Source organism: Leuciscus leuciscus, assembly GCF_965113295.1.
Source record: "Leuciscus leuciscus genome assembly, chromosome: 7".
Taxonomy (NCBI): domain Eukaryota; kingdom Metazoa; phylum Chordata; class Actinopteri; order Cypriniformes; family Leuciscidae; genus Leuciscus; species Leuciscus leuciscus.
In genome coordinates, this window is record NC_138731.1 from 10682880 (window position 1) to 10702798 (window position 19919).

The 19919-nt window shown below is 37.2% G+C and overlaps 1 protein-coding gene across 4 annotated transcripts in view; it reads right to left on the bottom strand.

Moving 5' to 3' along the window:
- Nucleotides 1-227: 227 nt before the first annotated feature.
- rapgef4a (Rap guanine nucleotide exchange factor 4a) overlaps nt 228-19919 on the bottom strand; it is an 85502-nt gene continuing 65810 nt past the window's right edge. For all 4 annotated transcript variants that reach the window (XM_082176066.1, XM_082176065.1, XM_082176068.1 and 1 more), the window contains 15 exons: nt 17251-17329; nt 16945-17095; nt 16765-16853; nt 15894-15924; nt 15727-15805; nt 14821-14967; nt 10962-11059; nt 10736-10861; nt 8018-8196; nt 4658-4748; nt 4510-4560; nt 4334-4421; nt 1730-1794; nt 1590-1644; nt 228-1494 (listed from right to left, as the gene is read on the bottom strand). In XM_082176066.1, coding sequence (XP_082032192.1) covers nt 1364-1494; nt 1590-1644; nt 1730-1794; nt 4334-4421; nt 4510-4560; nt 4658-4748; nt 8018-8196; nt 10736-10861; nt 10962-11059; nt 14821-14967; nt 15727-15805; nt 15894-15924; nt 16765-16853; nt 16945-17095; nt 17251-17329 — 1460 coding nt within the window. In that variant the 3' untranslated portion in view covers nt 228-1363. The remainder of the gene's footprint in view (nt 1495-1589; nt 1645-1729; nt 1795-4333; nt 4422-4509; nt 4561-4657; nt 4749-8017; nt 8197-10735; nt 10862-10961; nt 11060-14820; nt 14968-15726; nt 15806-15893; nt 15925-16764; nt 16854-16944; nt 17096-17250; nt 17330-19919) is intronic.

A 19919-nucleotide genomic window follows, 5' to 3' on the forward strand; every position in this document is an offset into this window, starting at 1 on the left:
ATCTAAGGAAAAATAAATTCCACCCCCCTGTCCAAACTTTTAGGATACCGGGTATCAGATTTGCACAATCCATACGCAGAACGTTTCGGCAAGTTTCCCTCGCTCGAAAGCTAGCTAGACCTCCTGCGCCTAGTTACGGTTGCTAAGCCACGATTGGCCTGTGGCGGTTTTCGGGCGTGGCTTAACGAAGGGTCAATTCTGAATGAAAAAAGACTTTGACATGTCAGTAAATATGCATCTTATGGCAGTTTTATTTACACAATACACACAAAGGTACAAGATTTGCAGACAAGCCACGAATAGGCTTTCGAAATGTGCTCACATGTTCTCAATTCACCATTAAGTTTTTTTTTTTACTTCATGCTTAAGTTCATATAAATATCTTTTATCTTTACATCCAGCCCCAAACTTCCATAAATCAACATAAAAAAAATGTAATAAAAAAAATCTCATTTAGATATGAAATTCAAAATGCTTTGTGATGATTGATGTACACTACCGTTCAAAGGGTTGGGGTTAATGTGTCTGAAAGAAGTCTCTTCTGCTCACCAATACTGCATTTATTGGACCAAAAATACAGTAAAAACAATAATATACTTTTGCAATTTAAAAGAACGGTTTTCGATTTGAATATGTTTTAAAATGTAATTTATTCCTGTGATCAAAGCTGAATTTTCAGCATCATTACTCCAGTCTTCAGTGTCACATGATCCTTCAGAAATCATTCTGATATGCTGATTTGATGCTCAAGAAACATTTCTGATTATTATTGTTCAGCTTCACATTTCTGAGAAAACCATGATGGATTTTCTTCAGGATTCTTTGATGAATGGAAAGTTCAAAACAGCATTTATTTCAAAAAGATTTTTCTTCACTGTATTTACTGTCACTTTGATCAATTTAATGCATCCTTCCTGAATAAACACATTCATTTCTTAAAAAAAAAAAAAAAAAAAAAAAAGATTCTTACCTCAAATTTTTTAATGGTAGTGCAAAACCAACATAAACTCAACATGCCCAGAATCTCATTCAAAGCATAAAAAAAGTCTCAAAAAAGTTGCCACAGAACATACGCTTTGGAAGAAACTTCATTTTCAATCGATTCCAAACTCTAATACACCATGTGTCAAACACAATCTGAAAATAAGAGGCAACATCTGATCTGTGGCAGAATATAACAAAGGTCATAAACCGCGGTCCAAACGTCCTGCAGCCGAACACCGAAACGAAGCCACGCTTTCACACAACCAGCCAGAGAATGGAAAGCCCTTGAGCCGAGACATGTTTGACTGGATATATGCTGATATACGCTCATATACAGCTATAGCTTATTCACTGGCAGAGGTAAAGCAGCACTGAAGCATCAGGACCGGCGCGGCTCGATCCGGTGGGACAGCTGGGATAGCGTGCGCTGGTTGTCAATCACACCAATGTGACGCACATAGCCACGCACATCCTGATGGCTTTTACCTGTCACCTGTGGCGCTTCTTGATCTATAGATACCAAAGAGAGAGAGAGAGAGAGAAATGCATCAGAATCAGCTGAACTGAAACATGATTCTGATATGAAGTTCACACTGTTGTCTTACTGAATGGCTGACTTCGGCAGTATCTCATGATTCGGACTGTGTTAGCAATCATTCTCTGGAAAACACACACAGAAACATTCAGGACGTCTCATTTAAAACTGTCTCTGAAATGGAGAGATAGATTCCTTTGCGAGACTCACCATTTTCTCAAAGTTGACCAATCTGTCGGTAAATGTCTTGTTGCCCTCGTGTGTGAAAGTCATATCTGAAAGAGCAATAACGCAGATGTTCGACATTTTAAGCACTGATAAAATCAGCATCTTTTCTGGGTCATAATGAAACTATACAGTTCTTCGAAACATTCTGTTGTTTGTTTTGTGGATTTCATTGAAATATTGCAGTTACTGTAGGCTCTCATTGCTTTGTACTGCATAAATAATGTATGAATATATGAAGAGTTCAGATGCAAAAGCCTCTAAGAGCCATCTGAATTTTTCTTATAGAATGATAATTTTTATCAAGCTCGTATATTTAAATTCAGTAATTTCACTTAAATGACAAAGAAAATTACCTATTAATTGTCATGTAAGTGAAATTACTGAACTTAAATATACGAGCTTGATAAAAATGATCATTCTAGAAGAAAATTTCAGATGGCACTTAGAGGCTTTTGCATCTGAACTCTTCATATACATCCCAATGTACAGCATGGAAGAAGTGCAGGAGTGCGAAGTTAATGTCTGAACACATTTATAGCCTTTTCATTGATTAAGAATGATTTTTAATAAATATTTAACCATAAATATTAACACCAGTTTTAGATCAATTATAAAAAATCTAATTATCTAAAAATAAATTATTTAAATTAGAAACATTTAAATTTGGACTAAATTTATATATATATTAGAGGTGGGCATAGATTAATTTTTTTAATCTAGATTAATCTAGATTAATTTTGAAATTAATCTAGATTAATCTAGATTAAAATGGCTCATTTGAATTCTGCCGAAGGCATTCAGAATATGTGTGCTACCCAAATAATGACTATAAAAGTAAGTCTTTGAGAACGGGTTTCTCAAGCCAGGTGGCGCATTAGACCAGGGGCTCATCTCCTGTTTCCAAAATGCATCACAAACTGCTTGAGAAAGCTGTTCTACTCATAGACTGTAAAAGGTTACTACTGTACTGTTACCGTCCATAGGCAACATTAGGTAGGCCTATGTTATTATCAACTACTATAGGCTATCAATTAGGGATGGGCGTTATGGCCTAAAATCTATATTGTGATATACATTGCAGCCTCTTGCGATAACGATATACAGTATATTATAATAAAACCATTTCAGAACAGATTACACAGACCCATGCTAAACAACTGCTAAATGTATTTTTTTTTAAAGGGTGTATGTAGTTTTGAGAACATATATTGTGCAAAACTGTAAGTATACAACATAATTTTGCAGATAAATAAAATTTAAGTACACTAGCTGCAGAGACTTAAGTAGGTCTAATGTTTATTATGGCTTGGAGCTTATGAAACCCCAAATTTAAAATTAGAATATTGTCTAACTGATGTCTTTTCAGTTAAAAAGAAACACAACAACGATTCTTAAAATCGAGATTATGTGCTACACCACTAAGATATATTGGAATGGGAATAATACGCGCGCGCTGGTATTCAGTGATATCATGTTTCGTTTTGAATTTGAGGTGGTCGAACGGATTAGTCGTGTGTTAACTTACCGAACTGTTACCCCACACACTCTGTATTTAGTTTGCTGCTGCTCGTCTGACGGCTTAAACCCGAACCAAGTCCAAATAATGGATGTTGCACCGATCTTTTTCACCAGCTTTCACTTTCAGCCGTGTTTACTTAAGATGACGACGAATATGCGTTGCAGCCGGGTTTACCTCGCGGCCGCGGGTAGATTGCGTCATCATAGCTTGTGTAGTATAGAGCCATCTGCCAACCCAACTTGGAGAATAGATTAACGGCGATATTTTTTTTATCGCGCGATAAGAGTCTCGCGTTAACGCAGCACGTTAACGCCGATAACGGCCCACCACTAATATATATATATATTTTTTTTTATCTACAGGTGTGTGCTGTATTAATTTATTAATGAATTAATTAGAAATGTGGAAAATGCCACTAAATCATGTAAATCATAAGAAAATGTGTTACATGCTTTAATATTTAATTTTAAGCAAAATGTAAACAAATATAATGATATATGTGAGATAAATGTAAGATTTATTATATATAATGTTTAATTATATATCTGAATAATAATTCAAATAAGCCTTACAAATAGATGAGTGAATTTTTTTAAATTAAATTATCTAAAAATATTTTCAATTATTTGACTATTTAACCATAAATATTAAGACCAGTTTTAGATCAATTATAAAAAATCGAATTATCTAAAAATCAATTATTTAAATTTGAAAAATTTAAATCAGGACTTAATTTATATATATACTGTATATATATGTATCTACAGGTGTGTGCAGTATTAATTTATTAATGAATTAATTAGAAATGTGGAAAATGCCACTAAATCATGTAAATCATAAGAAAATATGTTACACGCTTTAATAATTAATTTTAAAAGAAATGTAAACACATATATTATGCCTCTGGATGAATTTCTTCATGAAACATTTAAAATATAGAGTTCCCATACTTTCATTTCATTTTTCATAGCTGTGCTGACTTTACTATTATTCAAAAGTGTTGAAAATGCCACTAATAAAGAGCATGTCGATTTTGTTGGTGTTTGTGATTCCAGTGTAAAGTTCACCTTTAATCAATAAAGGCATGAAAGGGATGATCGGCGGCTCTAACTTGGCCATTGTAAGTCGATACGCTCTGTGATTTCTGGAGGGATCCTGCAATGAGAAAAACAACGTTCTCTTTAAGTATCTGTAATACTGGGTTAAATGCTTGGCTTACCAGAGGCTGCCATGTTGAACTCACCATCAGGTTTTCAAACTCTCCATAAAACTTCTTGAACTTGCTGGGCAGTTTCTGTGAGAGAGCAAACTCTTATTCTGTGAGAGCTGAATCAGTGTCTGTTATGTGTGTGTATGCTAAACTTGTGTGCATGTGTGTAGTGAATGCTCACCTCCCATGTCTGACTGAGTCGACAGACTGCAGGGTTTCCCAGTCCCATGATAATGGCAAAGAAGGAGTTCAGATTCTTAAACTCTTTACAGCTTAAAAAGAGCAAACACACAGAATTTAGAAAAGTGCAGTCTGAACACTATAGTATCTGTGCTGATTAATCCTTACACACACCAATGCTTCGCCAATCATTATTACATATTCAGGTCTTTAGCGACACGGATCTATATTAACATGGACGGATCTCTAACTGTCACAATAGTATAAAACTGTCCTGATATTTGAATAACAATTACAATAGAAAAAAAAAAAAAAAAATTATATAGATATTTGCTAAATTTTTGGAACTGGGAAGGGTTCAATTTGAGCGGATGCTTTTTACAATCATCCCTGTCCTCGTCAGAGCTCACTTCCCAGTACATTCAGCATCTGGCTCATATTCGCCATCTCAACAATATTCTCCAAACCATCGTTTTCAACATTAGATGAACGATCGTCTTTACTGAGTCATCAGAGATTCGCTTTTTGTAGCGCAGAAAAAAAAAACTTGCACTTCTACATTCATCGGGTTATGGAAGCTTGTTTCCACCACAGAATAAAAAATAAAAAGGTAATTGCGACTTTTTATCTCTTATAATTACGTTATATAAAGTCGCTATTGTGTGTTATAGAAATGAACTCGCAATTCTGACTTTATAACGCACCATTGCGACTTTATAGCTCACAATTCTGAGAAATTAAGTCAGAATTGTGAGATGTTAACTGTAAAAAGTCGCAATTATCATACATTTTTTTTATTCTGTGGTGGAAACAAGCTTCCGTAGCGGGTCGCTAGCAATCCTAAAAACAGTCATTCTTTTGTAATTTCATTTTTTTTTCTTGTTATATTGTTTAAAATGAATAGTTTCAGGAATACTAAGAAGGTTGATGTTTAACTTTAAAAAATGAGGGGGAGAGTAGTGAATGACGTACTGGGTCGAAAATGACGCGAGGTCTGGGACATTCTAAAACGCTTAACGTGAAAAAGGCTTAACGTGGCTTACTGTACTAATACAGTGATATTAAAAGACCAAACTCAGCACACGTCATATTTATAAACCATACTATGTATAACAAATCAGATGAGCCCAGAATATGAACGCAACGCGTTTAATTACACGTTAAGCGTTTTCCTCCCATAGAAACCCGTTATAAGAAAAGGCTTAACGTGGCTTAATACTACTTAATACTACTTAATACTTATAATGACGTGTACTGATTTTGGTCATGTAATATCACTGTCTTAGTACAGTAAGCCACGTTAAGCCTTTTCTTATAACGGTTTTCTATGGGAGGAAAACGCTTAACGTGTAATTAAACGCGTTGCGTTCATATTCTGGGCTCATCTGATTTTTTATACATAGTATGGTTTATAAATATGATGTGTGCAGAGTTTGGTCATGTAATATCACTGTCTTAGTACAGTAAGCCACGTTAAGCCTTTTCTTATAACGGTTTTCTATGGGAGGAAAACGCTTAACGTGTAATTAAACGCGTTGCGTTCATATTCTGGGCTCATCTGATTTTTTATACATAGTATGGTTTATAAATATGATGTGTGCAGAGTTTGGTCATGTAATATCACTGTCTTAGTACAGTAAGCCACGTTAAGCCTTTTCTTATAACGGTTTTCTATGGGAGGAAAACGCTTAACGTGTAATTAAACGCGTTGCGTTCATATTCTGGGCTTATCTGATTTGTTATACATAGTATGGTTTATAAATATGACGTGTGCTGAGTTTGGTCTTTTAATATCACTGTATTAGTACAGTAAGCCACGTTAAGCGTTTTTCACGTTAAGCGTTTTAGAATGTCCCCGAGGTCTGCCTTTTCAGGGTTAATACACATCACACACTCTCTACTGTGACACACAACTTCAAACTATATATATAAAAAAATATATATAATATTATTGAAATAAAAGTCCACTTAAGCGTACCTGAAGTACACTTTCATGACTGTTTCTTAACACACTTAAGGCGAGACACGGCAGGCAAAAACATAGTTTTTTTTTTACTGGTCAATTTTGAGATTTTGGGATATTTGTCTTCAATAACACGTCTTCTTTCAGACTTGTGGTGAAAAAGTCCGAAATACACATTTAGGTCTTTATTTTACTACACTTTGTCTGTTCGCGTCTGTAGATTTCTCATAAATTCAACAAAAGTTGGCGTTCTTAATCCTCCCGCTGCTCCGCGATCTCTGTCTGCTCTCTGTCATCACACGCACGGCTGGATAACTCTCTCTCTCCTGTACAATGCTGTCGGATCCAAATATGGTCATTTCCTTTTTATCAGCAACCAATCGTGAAAGTAAAAGGGCTGAATGCGCAATCTCATTGGCTGATGATAAATCTTTAAAGCCCGTTTTCTCAAAATGACCTTTCTCTCATACTCCAAGTACGAAATCTCCACTTCAGTAGCACCTATGGTACACCAAACTTTCCAGTCTTGTACCTAGTTATATTATGAAGACATTTACAGAGGGATTTGTAAATATATTATTCCTAGCCTGATTTATATAACATTTTATTCCAAAAAACATGGCGAAAATCGTTTTTTTAAGGCTGTTGACAGTATATTCTGATTTACAGGATAACAAAAGTAGATATCCATAAATCCCTCTGTAATTTTTTTCCCATCTAATATGTGAACACAATGAAAAAATAATTTTTAACCTGGCTTTATCCAATACTCAGATTTCGTTTTTTAAAATATATGCAAAATAGCACATATTTAATTAGATATTGCCTAATTTGCATATTTAAACATTAAATTATAGAAAACTTGTAATACATTTTTTTCTCATCTTAATGTAGGTAATCAACTGGGAAAGTTTCATGGTGATATCTGCTAGTTACAAATTTTACCCTATTCACCTGTAGTGCCTCGCCTTAAGTAGACTTTTAAAAGGTGCCCTTTGTAATAATGTCAAATTACAAATTTTAATGATTATGTTTTAATAAAATTTAAGTACACTTATTTTCAGTTGTGAGTTCATCACTACAAATGCCTAATTACAAATATATTTAAATATATGACACAAGTTTTACTAGAAATTTTGTTAGTTTATTTTAGTTTACCATAAACACTTATTAGTCCGTTTGCAATACACTTTAACCATAATTTAAGTAATTATGAAATTACAAGATGAACGTCCTATACTTAAGTGGGTCAAAAAAGTTCAACTAACGTCATTATATGTCAATTTTAACTTTTAACATTGCAATTCATTGTCCAAAAATATTACATTAACTCTGCAGAATCAAATGATTCATCACACACATTAACGTCACACGTTAGTTAAAACCTCAGAGACTCACTGTGCTGCGATCTTGATGAACTTCTTGAGCAGTTGTACGCGTTTGCTGAGCGTGGGACACAAGCAAACCTCTGTGACCACCCAGAGCTGCACCTCATTAAACCTCCGCAGGAACAGATCCAGGTTAGCCGTCGTCTTCTTGAAATGCCGACGGCCAAACGTGTGGTAGATCAGCTCATGCTAAAACACACATGCATGCAGATTTACTAAAACTGACTACTAGTTTAGACCTGGTGGTTAATAAATGTAGGTAACACTTTATTTACAGTGTGATTGTTACACATTACATGTAGTTACTATAGTAATAACTATACATTATGCATAATTACATGCAACTGAGCCTGAACCAAACCCTAATCCTATAGTATATGTAGTAACTAATATTTCTCAGTACTTACAGTAAATGTATAATTACACTGTAACAATGACACCTTAAAATAAAAGTGTAACCTTCTTTTGAAAAGAGTACTTAAAGTCCCCCTGTGCTGAAAATCAAGTTTTTAATGTTGAATATGTCTAAGTGGTGTTTTTAATAAGATAAGCCATGTGCAAATTCATAAGTCGACACCATTGCTGAGTATTTTCTCCTTAAAACTGCAGTGAACCAAAGACAGTCTCAAAAACACGCTTTGAAATCGCTGGTGTTTCTGACGTCACAAACTACCTTGTAACCAATCAGATCAACGTGTGATCCTCAACGAGTGGATCTCTGAGCTGAGTGAGTGAGTGGAGGCAGGGGCTCATTTGCATATTCATAGAACCACGCATACTAAATGAGGCAAGAGTGTAGAGTTACATTCAAGCTATTTTAAGGCATAAAGATTTTTTTTTCTCAAAATATGTAATTTTGGTGATCAAATATGAGTTTTAAGAGATACAATTATTGACTACAGGGGGACTTTAAGGAAATTATATACTTTTTTAAAAGAATATATGCAATTAGCTGAACTTTAGAGAAGGATGTAAGTGCACATTTATATGTAATATGATAATTACCGTACTTCTATTGTCTTTGAAATATGGTTAAAATGTACTGCTAAAAATTTACTGACAAGCATTTATGATAAACTAAAATATACTTTAATGTAATTTCTATTGAAAAGTGTAAGTTATGCATTTAAATATGTTTGCAATTACACAGTGAAGCTGCAATTAATTATCATGATTCAAAAATACAGTTACACTTAAGGTATTATTGTTACAGTGTATTTATATACCGGTATTTGAATACTGAGTTATAATAATTAACTACATATTCTTACTATAGGGTTAGGGTAGGATTGGGGTTTGGTTGAGGGTTAGTTGCATGTAATTATGCATATTTACTGTTATTACTGTGGTAAGTACATGTAACATGAAACAAAGACACTAAATTAAAAAGTTACCAAGAAAAACTTGACATTACACATTATTAATCTGACATTATTACAATTTTGACATGGTTGCAAAGTGCACTTTTTAAAAGTGTGTTAAGAAACAGTCATTAAAGTGTCCACTCTTTAAGTACACTTAAGTAGAGTTTTATTTTATTAATATAATACTATTAACTTTTTCACAAGTGTATGTGTGTGCATTGATTAATGTTTAACTGTGAATTAAAGCCTAAATTAAATCTGTTTATCATATAAAGCGATCATGTCTGTTCAGCAAATTCATACAGATTACTTCTACAATCTCTTTATTAACTTTTTAAAGCATCAGACTTTTGGTGGAAAGAACAGAAATCTCTCAGGTTTCATTAAAAATATCTTAAAGGGATAGTTCACTTTGAAATAAATTTTTGGTATGTTTTAGCTTACCTCAAGGGCATCCAAGATGAAGGTGTCTTTATTTCCGCAGTAGTTTCAATTTTGATATTTTTAGGTCAAATCGTTCTTGTCTGTCAGTCATATAATGCAGGTCTATGGTCACTATCTCAAAGAGCATGCACAGAGTCCAAATTAAAACAATTCCCCATCGTCCAAATTAAACAATTCCCCATCGTAAGTACACATTGATGGCCTAAGACACGAAACGAGCGGTTTGTGTGAGAAAACGAACAGTATTTATATCGTTTTTACCTCTTGTACACACTGAGCCATGTCGAAGTGATCTGATCTGACGTGTACGCAGACTGGTGCATAGATATATACACACTAGATGTCGCCTTGTCTACGGCAGTTCATTGGAACGAATGTCTTTAAGGCGACATCTAGTGTATATATCTATGCACCAGTCTGCGCACACGTCAGATCAGATCACTTGGACATGGCTGTGTATAAGAGGTAAAAACGATATAAATACGGTTCGTTTTCTCACACAAACCGCTCGTTTCGTGTCTTAGGCCATCAATGTGTACTTACGATGGGGAATTGTTTAATTTGGACGACGGGGAATTGTTTTAATTTGGACTCTGTGCTTGTGTTTTGAGACAGTGACCATCGACCTGCATTATATGACTGACAGACAAGAACGGTTTGACCTAAAAATATAAAAATTGAAACTACTGCGGAAAAAAAGACACCTACATCTTGGATGCCCTTGAGGTAAGCTAAAACATACCAAAAATTTATTTCAAAGTGAACTATCCCTTTAATATGTGTTTTGGAGATAAATGCAAGTCTCATGGGTTTGGAACGACATGAGGGTGAGAAAATGATGACAGAATTCTCATTTTTGGGTGAACTAACCCTTTAAGTGAGAGGAATGTTAAAACAGCAGCAGAACTGTGTGTATGTACCTCATGTACACAGTCGAAGAGCTCCCAGTCATAGAGAGTCATGTGATGAGCCAGATCTTTAGAGCTCATGAGCTCAAACGTGGACATGGACCCCGCAGACGGGCCCTCCTGCTCCGGCAGTGGAGTCTGCACAAACAGTCAATCCATTGATCAGTTCATCAGCCAATGCATGTGTGTTTACAGTAGATGCGTGTTTTAAATGCAGTCTCCAGAGGCTCTCACACACCAAAGTGTCGATCTGGTCCCTCGAGCAGACAAACAAACGGCCATTAATACTCAGAGATGAGAAGATGGACACATCAGATGGCTTTAAAAGCTCTTTATCTGAAAAACACAAATATACAGTCATCAGTCAGTGTCACAGAGTAATCTACTGTTAAAGTTGGTGCTTTTCAAGAATGCACAGATGTCAATTATCAGCTGCTTCTCAAATGACTAAACAGTGAAGTTATACTTAATAATAAAAAAAAAAAGATAAGTGTTTGCAATATTTACATTCCAAAAGTTTAGGAAACTTAAGAACAGTGTTTTGCACCACTCATATATTCATCTGAAAATGAACAAATCTAGTTTAATATGTACTATTAGTTACTGTGCATTATGTAAGACAGTCACCAAAAGTCATAAAAACAATCATCATCATTTCATTTCATATTCAGACATTAACTTCAACCAGCAGCCTCTTACATCAGCTTTTATTGAATGTTAAATCCACCGCTAGAGTTTCTCAACCTTTAAATACCACACACAGACACACACAGACACAGACACACACAGACACACAGACACACACACACACACACACACACACACACACACACACACACACACACACACACACACACACACACACACACACAGACACACACACACACACACACACACACAGACACACACACACACACACACAGACACACACAGACACACACAGACACACACACACACACACACACACACACACACACACACACACACACACACACACACCAATAATGCCACTCTGGCTTGAGTTGACATCAGGGTCAAGTGATGTGTTATTGCGTCTGGTTGTTATATCTTTAAACTTTAAACTTAAATCGTTCTCTTCATCATTAACACTGTCGATGCAGGAGATTCTGAGGATTCGCCACCTCCGTCTCATGCATTTGAAGAGCTGGTTGAGGTTGTGACAAGAGCGGTTGAAAGACTGAGTATTGACTGGCCAGCAGATAAACAGGACGTTCGTTTCAAAAGTAAACTGGATGAACGCTTCCTATCATCACAGTCACAACCTCAACGCCGGGGCCTACCGTTTTTCTATATATATAGAAAATATATCTATATTTTGATCTCTATATAGTGCACAAACATCCAATTATTTCTCTATATCTAACTATAAAGATGAACTATAAAGAACTATGGGGAGATGCCCAAAGTGAAAGAGACGCTTGCTATCTCTCCCCAAAAGCGGCATCTTCCCCACTGAGCATTACCCACTGAGCCAGTCAGAACCACATCATCACCAGTGGGTAAAGCTTATTCAGCGGCTGGTCAGGCTGCAGCATGCCTTCACACAATGTCGCTGCTGCAGGCCTACCAAGCTGAATTGTTAGGAGACATGGATGAGGGCGGGGGAATTGGTCCTGACGTAGTTTGCAAACTACATCGAGCCATAGATTTATCTCTCAGGCCCACCAAGAAGACTCTCCAGAAGCTCCTCCCCCGTCGCTCTCATGTCTCCGGGGCTCGCTGAGCGGGAGCAGTCCCAAACTTCAAAAGCCAGCTCTTCATATCGTGCCACCCAGAAGCAGAGCGTTGCCTCCCGTGCTCCCCCACAAAAAGGCTGGAGACAGGGAGGGCGCTCTCACCCGCAGTCTTCGAAGGGTAAGACGGATCTGAGGACCGTGATTATCTCTAAGAAGGTTGCGGGGAAGAGGTCCTGATGCCCGAGGGCTCAGGCCAATGAGGGAAGTCTCAAAAGCTTAAAAACGCTGTCTCCAAAGCCAGCTATGTCCAAGCTACACCCGAATTCAATGGGCGTGTCATATCCGGTCTCCTGAGATACCTTTATCTGATCGATTTTTTAAAGCAATATAGATGTTTCCTTCGTCCGCAGGTCCATCTTGGCATGAGATTCCCTGTCACCGAGTCCGCCTCAGCCCTCTGACCCTTCTGTTCTGCCTTGGTCCATCATCCCACCAGCTCCACCGACTCCCTCGTCCCTCCGTCTTCGCCTTGGTCAAGAGTCACCTTGGTTCAGCTAAAGGATTCCTGGCTGCGCCTCTGCCTTCCATCCTTTCGGCTCCACCAGGCATTGCCGTCCCTCCTTGGCCCTCCGGACCTGCGGTGTCACCCTGGATCTGTGTCTCCTCGGCTCAGTCTGGGTCTCCACCGCGGAACATCATGCTAGCTGTGGCCTGGATTCCTGTGTGTGTGTGTTTACCTACCTAACTATATTTTGGAAACAAATTTGTACCCAGAAGTGACCAAAACATGACAAAATCTTCAAAAACCTCCCATTAGAGATGTCCTCATTTGAAATCTGGTATAAAAACATTGTAATTTATGTTTTTTAAAAATGTAATGTAATGGCTATTTTTATTTTTATGAAATGCGTGATGGGTAGGTTTAGGGGTAGGGTTAGTGTAAGAGGAGAAAATACACAGTTTGTACAGTATAAAAACCATTATGTCTATGAAATGTCCCCATTTAGATAGCTAAGTAAACATGTGTGTGTGTGCGTGTGTGTGTGTGTGTGTGTGTGTGTGTGTGTGTGTGTTTCAGGTATGACTTTAGTCATGAAGACAAAATGTCCAAATGAAGATGGACATATTCGAAATCCTTGTGGGGACACTTTTTGGTCAGCGTGAGGAAAACAGATTATAAATCATATTAAGTGATGTTTTTTTGGAAATGTAAAAATGCAGAAAGTTCTATTCAGTTTGTACATTATTAAAAAGCATTGTCTATGGAATGTCCCCATAAACATGAAAACTCAAAATGTATGTGTATGTGTGTGTTAATTTTTTTTTTTTTTTACAAACTTTCTTTTGTAAAAGCATCCATGTTTCAGTATTGTAATAACTCTGAAACCTTTTCACATCTGTCTGCTAATACACCAGATGTTGTTGTGATTAATGAGGAGATCAGTGAGGAGATCAGTGAGGTGTTCATTTTGGAGGTTGCATGTACCTGCATGTACTCTAGTATGGAGGAAGCTTTTATGACTAAGGTCATTAAATACCAACCACTCCAAAATACCATCTCAGAGTTAGGTTATCGGAGCCATTACTTGTGTTCATATTTGGCAGCTTAGGACACACACACAGGCTGGTTGTAAGAGGGCTTCATCAACTTGGGATGCCCAAAAAGAGGGTTAAACGGCAAGCAAAGAACTGTGCTCTGTCTGCTATTATAGGCAGCCGTCAAGTAACACCGTCTCCACCATATATATGGTGGAGACGGTGTTACTTGTACCCATAACAACTGAGTGACATGCTTAATATTGTGAAGATATATGCCATTGTATGCCACTGGGCCATGATTTTGTACATGTATTTGACTACATCTATACTATTTATGACTCAGTAAATCATTTATTTTAAGTGGACTTAAATAAATTGTTAAATGTGTCCTATTTGTTTTTTTAAACTGAATGCCCCTTCCTTGCTATATTTTATCTAATGCAGTGACACTATCAGTACTGTGTGTGGCCGCAGAAGGTCAGCACTAGGTCATGGTGTATCAGACAGAACTGGCAGTGAGAAAGGAACATCTGTCTCTCTCTCTCTCTCACACACACACACACACACACACACACACACACACACACCGATAGACATTAGCAGCACCGGGATGCAGAATCTGAAATGCTACAGCAAGATGGGTGCAGCAAAGAGCTCATATTGTCAGCCAGAGGTCAAAGAGATAAGAGTCAGTACAACAGCACACTCTACAAACATGGCATTAATAAACCTGCAATTAATCAAACACAAATGAAAATAGAGGAAATGGCTGTCAATACAGCGATAAGCATGGAAAAAATGGTTAGTCAGTGAGTGAGTGAGTGAGTGTGTGTGTGTGTGTGTGTGTGTGTGTGTGTTCACCTCCGGCAGAGTTGAGGTGGATGAGAAGAAGATCATCTCCTGACCCCAGCTTATCGGTAACCGCGGAGATGACCTCTCTGACAGACGCAGCGACAGGCACTCTGATAGTGGAGTAGGTGTGATCACTGCAGTAAACCTTAAAGAGGACTACACCAACAACACACAGCTTTTAAAACACTGGTGAATCACATTTTTAAATAATAAAATAGCTTTATTTAAAGAGACATGTTTTTGGTTCACATTTGTTCAATACTGTGGACTTTTGCTTAATTTTTGCAGAAGTGAAACAACATCAACTGATAATTTTCCTAAACTCTTAACCTCTTTTTGAAACTTTGTGTGACCCTTCCGGTCTATTTTTAGTTATTTCACTTTTGACTCTTCAGCTCTATGACTGATCTCTGATCTCCCTTTAAATTAATTAATGATTAAATAAATAAATAAATACCTTTTACGTAAGCTAAACCCCTATGATCTCGATATACTTATCATTATATGTGTCATACCCTTAAGACCCGTTCACACCAAAGACGATAACTAAAATTCTAACGATATAGTTCTAAAAATCATTCTAAATATGAAAGAACAGCAGAGCTCACAGCACAACTATAACGATAACGGCACAGAGGAACAATCTAGTTTGAATCACTTTCAGAACAATTTTTTCCCAGCTGATGAATGATAAAAACATTGACAGCCAATCAGAATCCATCCTGCTTTATAGAGCTCGAGCATTTAAAGTGAGACGATAAAACTGCAGCACTCGCTTACAATAAACCGAAAAATCTTGTGCATTGGTGTGAACACTGATATATCGTTATAGTTATCGTTCTTGGTGTGAACAGGTCTTCAGTCATACTCATGTACTGATGCAACATTTGAACTGGAGAGCAGATCCGGACTCACTCTCGTCTGTGCTTTTGATTGGCTGTCTCTTCTGCAGTCTGTCGTTCCCGGTGCTGAACTGACGCAGAAGGACTTTGTGCTGCAATGAGAGAGGACTGTCACATGACACTTCTTCAGCACTGAAGGAAATACTGCAGAAACTGCGCTTGTTTTTATTTCCCCCTCACCTTTTTCTGGGAGGGCCGGCCATCTTCGGAGCTGCGAAAAAATGTTATGAGTGTTATGAACATGAGCAGATAAAAGGTTTCTGCGAACTAAATCTGTTAACCTTATGAAGCACACTGTACTTCATACTTTTATTTCAGGAATTTACATGCATTTAGTATAATTTTAACAAGTCCACCTTCAGGTTGTGGTTCACGTGTCTTTTTGATGTGACATTTTTAACATAAGAATAACTTTTATATTGTTAGTAATACATCAAGATGAACACTTGCAATCACAGCAAATATGATCCATCAGGCTTTTGAGGAAGGTTTATTTGTTTATCTCTCACTCATCATTGTTTTACATGGCATTCTTTGTTTTAAAACTTCAGAGCTTTGATCATAAAGCTAAGCATTTTAATATAATCTTACTAAGACATTATTGGCAGATTGAGTGATGACTGATATTTATATGCATTTTATATAAGTAGTCTGTTATACTGCTATAAAGATCTCAATGATTTACATTACAAGCATCAATATTTCATCTTACCTTTTGGTCATATAAATATCAGCAACTGCACCACATTTGATATTTTTGCTCAGTTTGTGCCTCGGAATAAAATTGAGACATTTTTTCCTCCTCGAGAATGAGCTCCATATTCTCAATATATCAAACTGTATGAGCCATAAAAGCCTGATGTATCAAATATGACACTCAACAAAAAACACGTATGCACGTATACTTTTTTACTGTAATAAAAAAAAAAAAAAGAAATTCCCTAAAGGTTAAATAATCTGTTCCATTTAAAAAAATTTATAATTATTCTGACTATTATTTTATATGTCAGGCTTTACAGGGTTATAAACCTATATAAGACTCTGCTCTTACTTTTGCTTTATGATCTTCTCTAGTTCAGGAAGTTGATCTTTGAGAGTTGGGATGAGTCTTGAATCTTCACACACGGTCTCATAGAACTCCTGCAACAGACAATGACAATCAAACACACACTTCCTCACAGCGGGACCAGAAAGCCTCCGGTCTAAACCAGAGAGGAGTGAAGCTGCTGACCTGGAGGAAGTTGTAGGAGCTGTCCTCCTCCTGGAGATGGTCTGTGTTGATGGCGGCCCACTGTAACACCAGACGAATCACCCTGCGCTTGTTATTGAGAGTGTAATCCATGCGCTCCTGTTCACTGCCCTGGGACACCTCAGCATGATAGGTGCGCGAGCGCTAAGGACTTCACCGCCAAAAACCAGAGACACTCGCACGCAAGCGCAATCAAAATAAAACAATATTCATAAAGTACACAGTTTAACCGAGCTGATGCATAGATCTACAGCTACTTGTTTCAGCCATTACAGCTGTGAAGGATATTGGGCCACGAGCAGCGGACACAGCTGACTGTTCGGGACAAAAACACAGTGCATAAGCAAGAAGTCATCCAGAGCAGGGTCTACAGGGATGGAGAAAGAAAGAAGTTAGTTAGGAGCGCTCAAGGGAATTTGTGAAGCATGAAGCTTGGCTAATAGCTACTTCTGGTTAATGATTGGTTTCTTCACAGTCCATGTACAGTAAAATGTATGTTTACAGGCTTCCCAAGAGTGGGAATTCCAGGCATTTTCCCAGGCATTTCCAGTCATTTGTGATTTTTAATAATCATTTTTGATCAACGATTCAGTAAAGAATCATTCAGACCATTTTTTGAACCAGTTTGAATGATCCATTGAAAGTAAACGATTCAAAAGAAAACGAACATCACGATGGTTCGCAAGTGAGTTTAATGAAAGTTGCACACAAGGGCAATATCTACACCTTCCTACTGTTCAAAAGTTTGGGGTCGGTAAGATGTGTTCAAAAATACAGTAAAACAGTAATGATTTGAAATAGTATTACAATTTAAAATAACTGTTTTCTATGTGAATGTACCCTGCCGTTCAATAGTTTTGGATCGGTTAGATTTTTAATGTCTTTTAAAGAAGACTCTTCTCCTCACCAAGGCTGCATTTATTTGATTAAAAATACAAAAAACAGTAATATTGTGAAATATGATGAAATTTTAAATAACTGTTTTCTATGTGAATATATTGTTAAAATGTAATGTATTCCACTAGCTCACAATATTTTCCATTGTATAGGGGAACTAGACAGGGTTGCCCTCTGTCCCCCTTATTATTTGCAGTGGCGATTGAACCTTCAGCCATCTTGCTAAGGTCAACTTCAGTTATCCAGGGAATATCCAGGGGGGGCAGTGAGCACAAACTATCGCTCTATGCAGATGATCTGCTACTATTTATCGCAGATCCACATAATTCTCTCCCTCATGTCATGATGGCACTTGAGCGTTTCAGTTGCATTTCGGGGTATAAACTCAACCTCTCTAAGAGTGAACTATTTCCTATAAATTGTGCTGCAAAAAATAACTCTATTTCTGCTTATCCATTTGCAGTAGCTCCTGATAAATTTGCATATTTAGGTGTGGTTGTTTCGAGAAATATTTCTGAGCTGTTTAAGCTCAACTTTACTCCCCTCTTGGAACAAACTAGGATATCCCTCGAGAAATGGTCTAAGCTTCCCATTTCTCGGATTGGTAGGATCAACGCAATTAAAATGAACACACTCCCTAAATTTCTATATTTGTTCCAAACTATTCCTATTTATATTAAGAAATCTTTTTTTACTCATTCAAATAAGATAATCTCATCTTTTCTTTGGAACAAGAAACCCCCTAGAATACGTCTGCGTTTTCTGCAAAACCCTAAAGAACAGGGGGGGATGGCTCTCCCAAATTTTCAATTATATTATTGGGCTTGTAACCTAAGAGCTCTGACTTACTGGCAAGGTTCACATCCCATAAATCACTTACCGGACTGGGTCCAGATGGAATCCTCAGCCTGCCTTCCTTCCTCACTTCCAGCCCTCCTTTTCTCACCCTTACCACTTGGTCTAGATTCTCACTTGTTGCACCCTATGGTTTGGAACTCCGTCCAGATTTGGGCCTAAATGCGCACATTTTTTGGGTGGCAGAGAGGTTCAACTAGTGCCCCAGTTGCCAGAAACCATCGATTCACTCAGCCTCTAAATGACCAGGCATTCTTTGCTATGGCAAGAAAAAGGAATCTTAACATTCAAAGATCTTTTTGCTGATGGTTCCTTCTTATCTTTTGTGCAATTGGAATCTCGTTTTAAATTACCTAAAACCCACTTTTTCAGATATCTACAGGCACGCGATTTCACACGCAAGAATTTTATCTCTTTTCCTTCCCATCCCGATCCAAACCCTATTGACCTACTCTTTCCTGATGACCCGGAGCAAAGGGGCACTATTTCTAGCTTATATATAAAACTTATATCATTATTATCCACTTCTGTTAATGCACAAAGAGATTCCTGGCAAATGGACCTCAATATTTGTCTGACAGACGAGGAATGGAATGAGGCTAAATATAGAATCCACGGCTCTTCTATCTGTGCTATACACAGCCTTATTCAATTCAAAGTGGTACACAGACTTCATTTATCCAAGGCCAAGTTGGCAAAGATGTATTCCTCTGTTGACCCTACCTGTACAAGATGTAAGCAGTCCCCTGCTACCTTAGCTCATATTTTTTGGTTATGTCCTAGGCTGTCTGTTTTTTGGTCGCAGATTTTTGGTCGCAATCTTATTCTAGAATATTCAGTAAAGATGTTTGTGCAAATCCTTTAACTGCCATCTTTGGTATTGTGTGTGAAAAAAAAAAACACTTTGTCAAAAAGTGAATTGGACTGTACAGCCTTTACTTCTCTGCTGGCAAGGCGCTTCATTTTGATTAATTGGAAACAGTCCTTCCCCCCTTCTTTTAAACAGGGGGCCAGAGATGTGTTACAATTCCTGAGTTTGTAAAAAATAAGACTTAATCTAAGTTCACTGTCATGTGGCGTCCTTTCATAAATTATCTCCAAAACCAATTATAACTGTAACTGGACGAATTGATGCAGTCGTCAGGTTTTGCCTTTGATCTACTGATGTTATTCTTTCTCTTTATTGTTTTCTTACAATGTAAAAG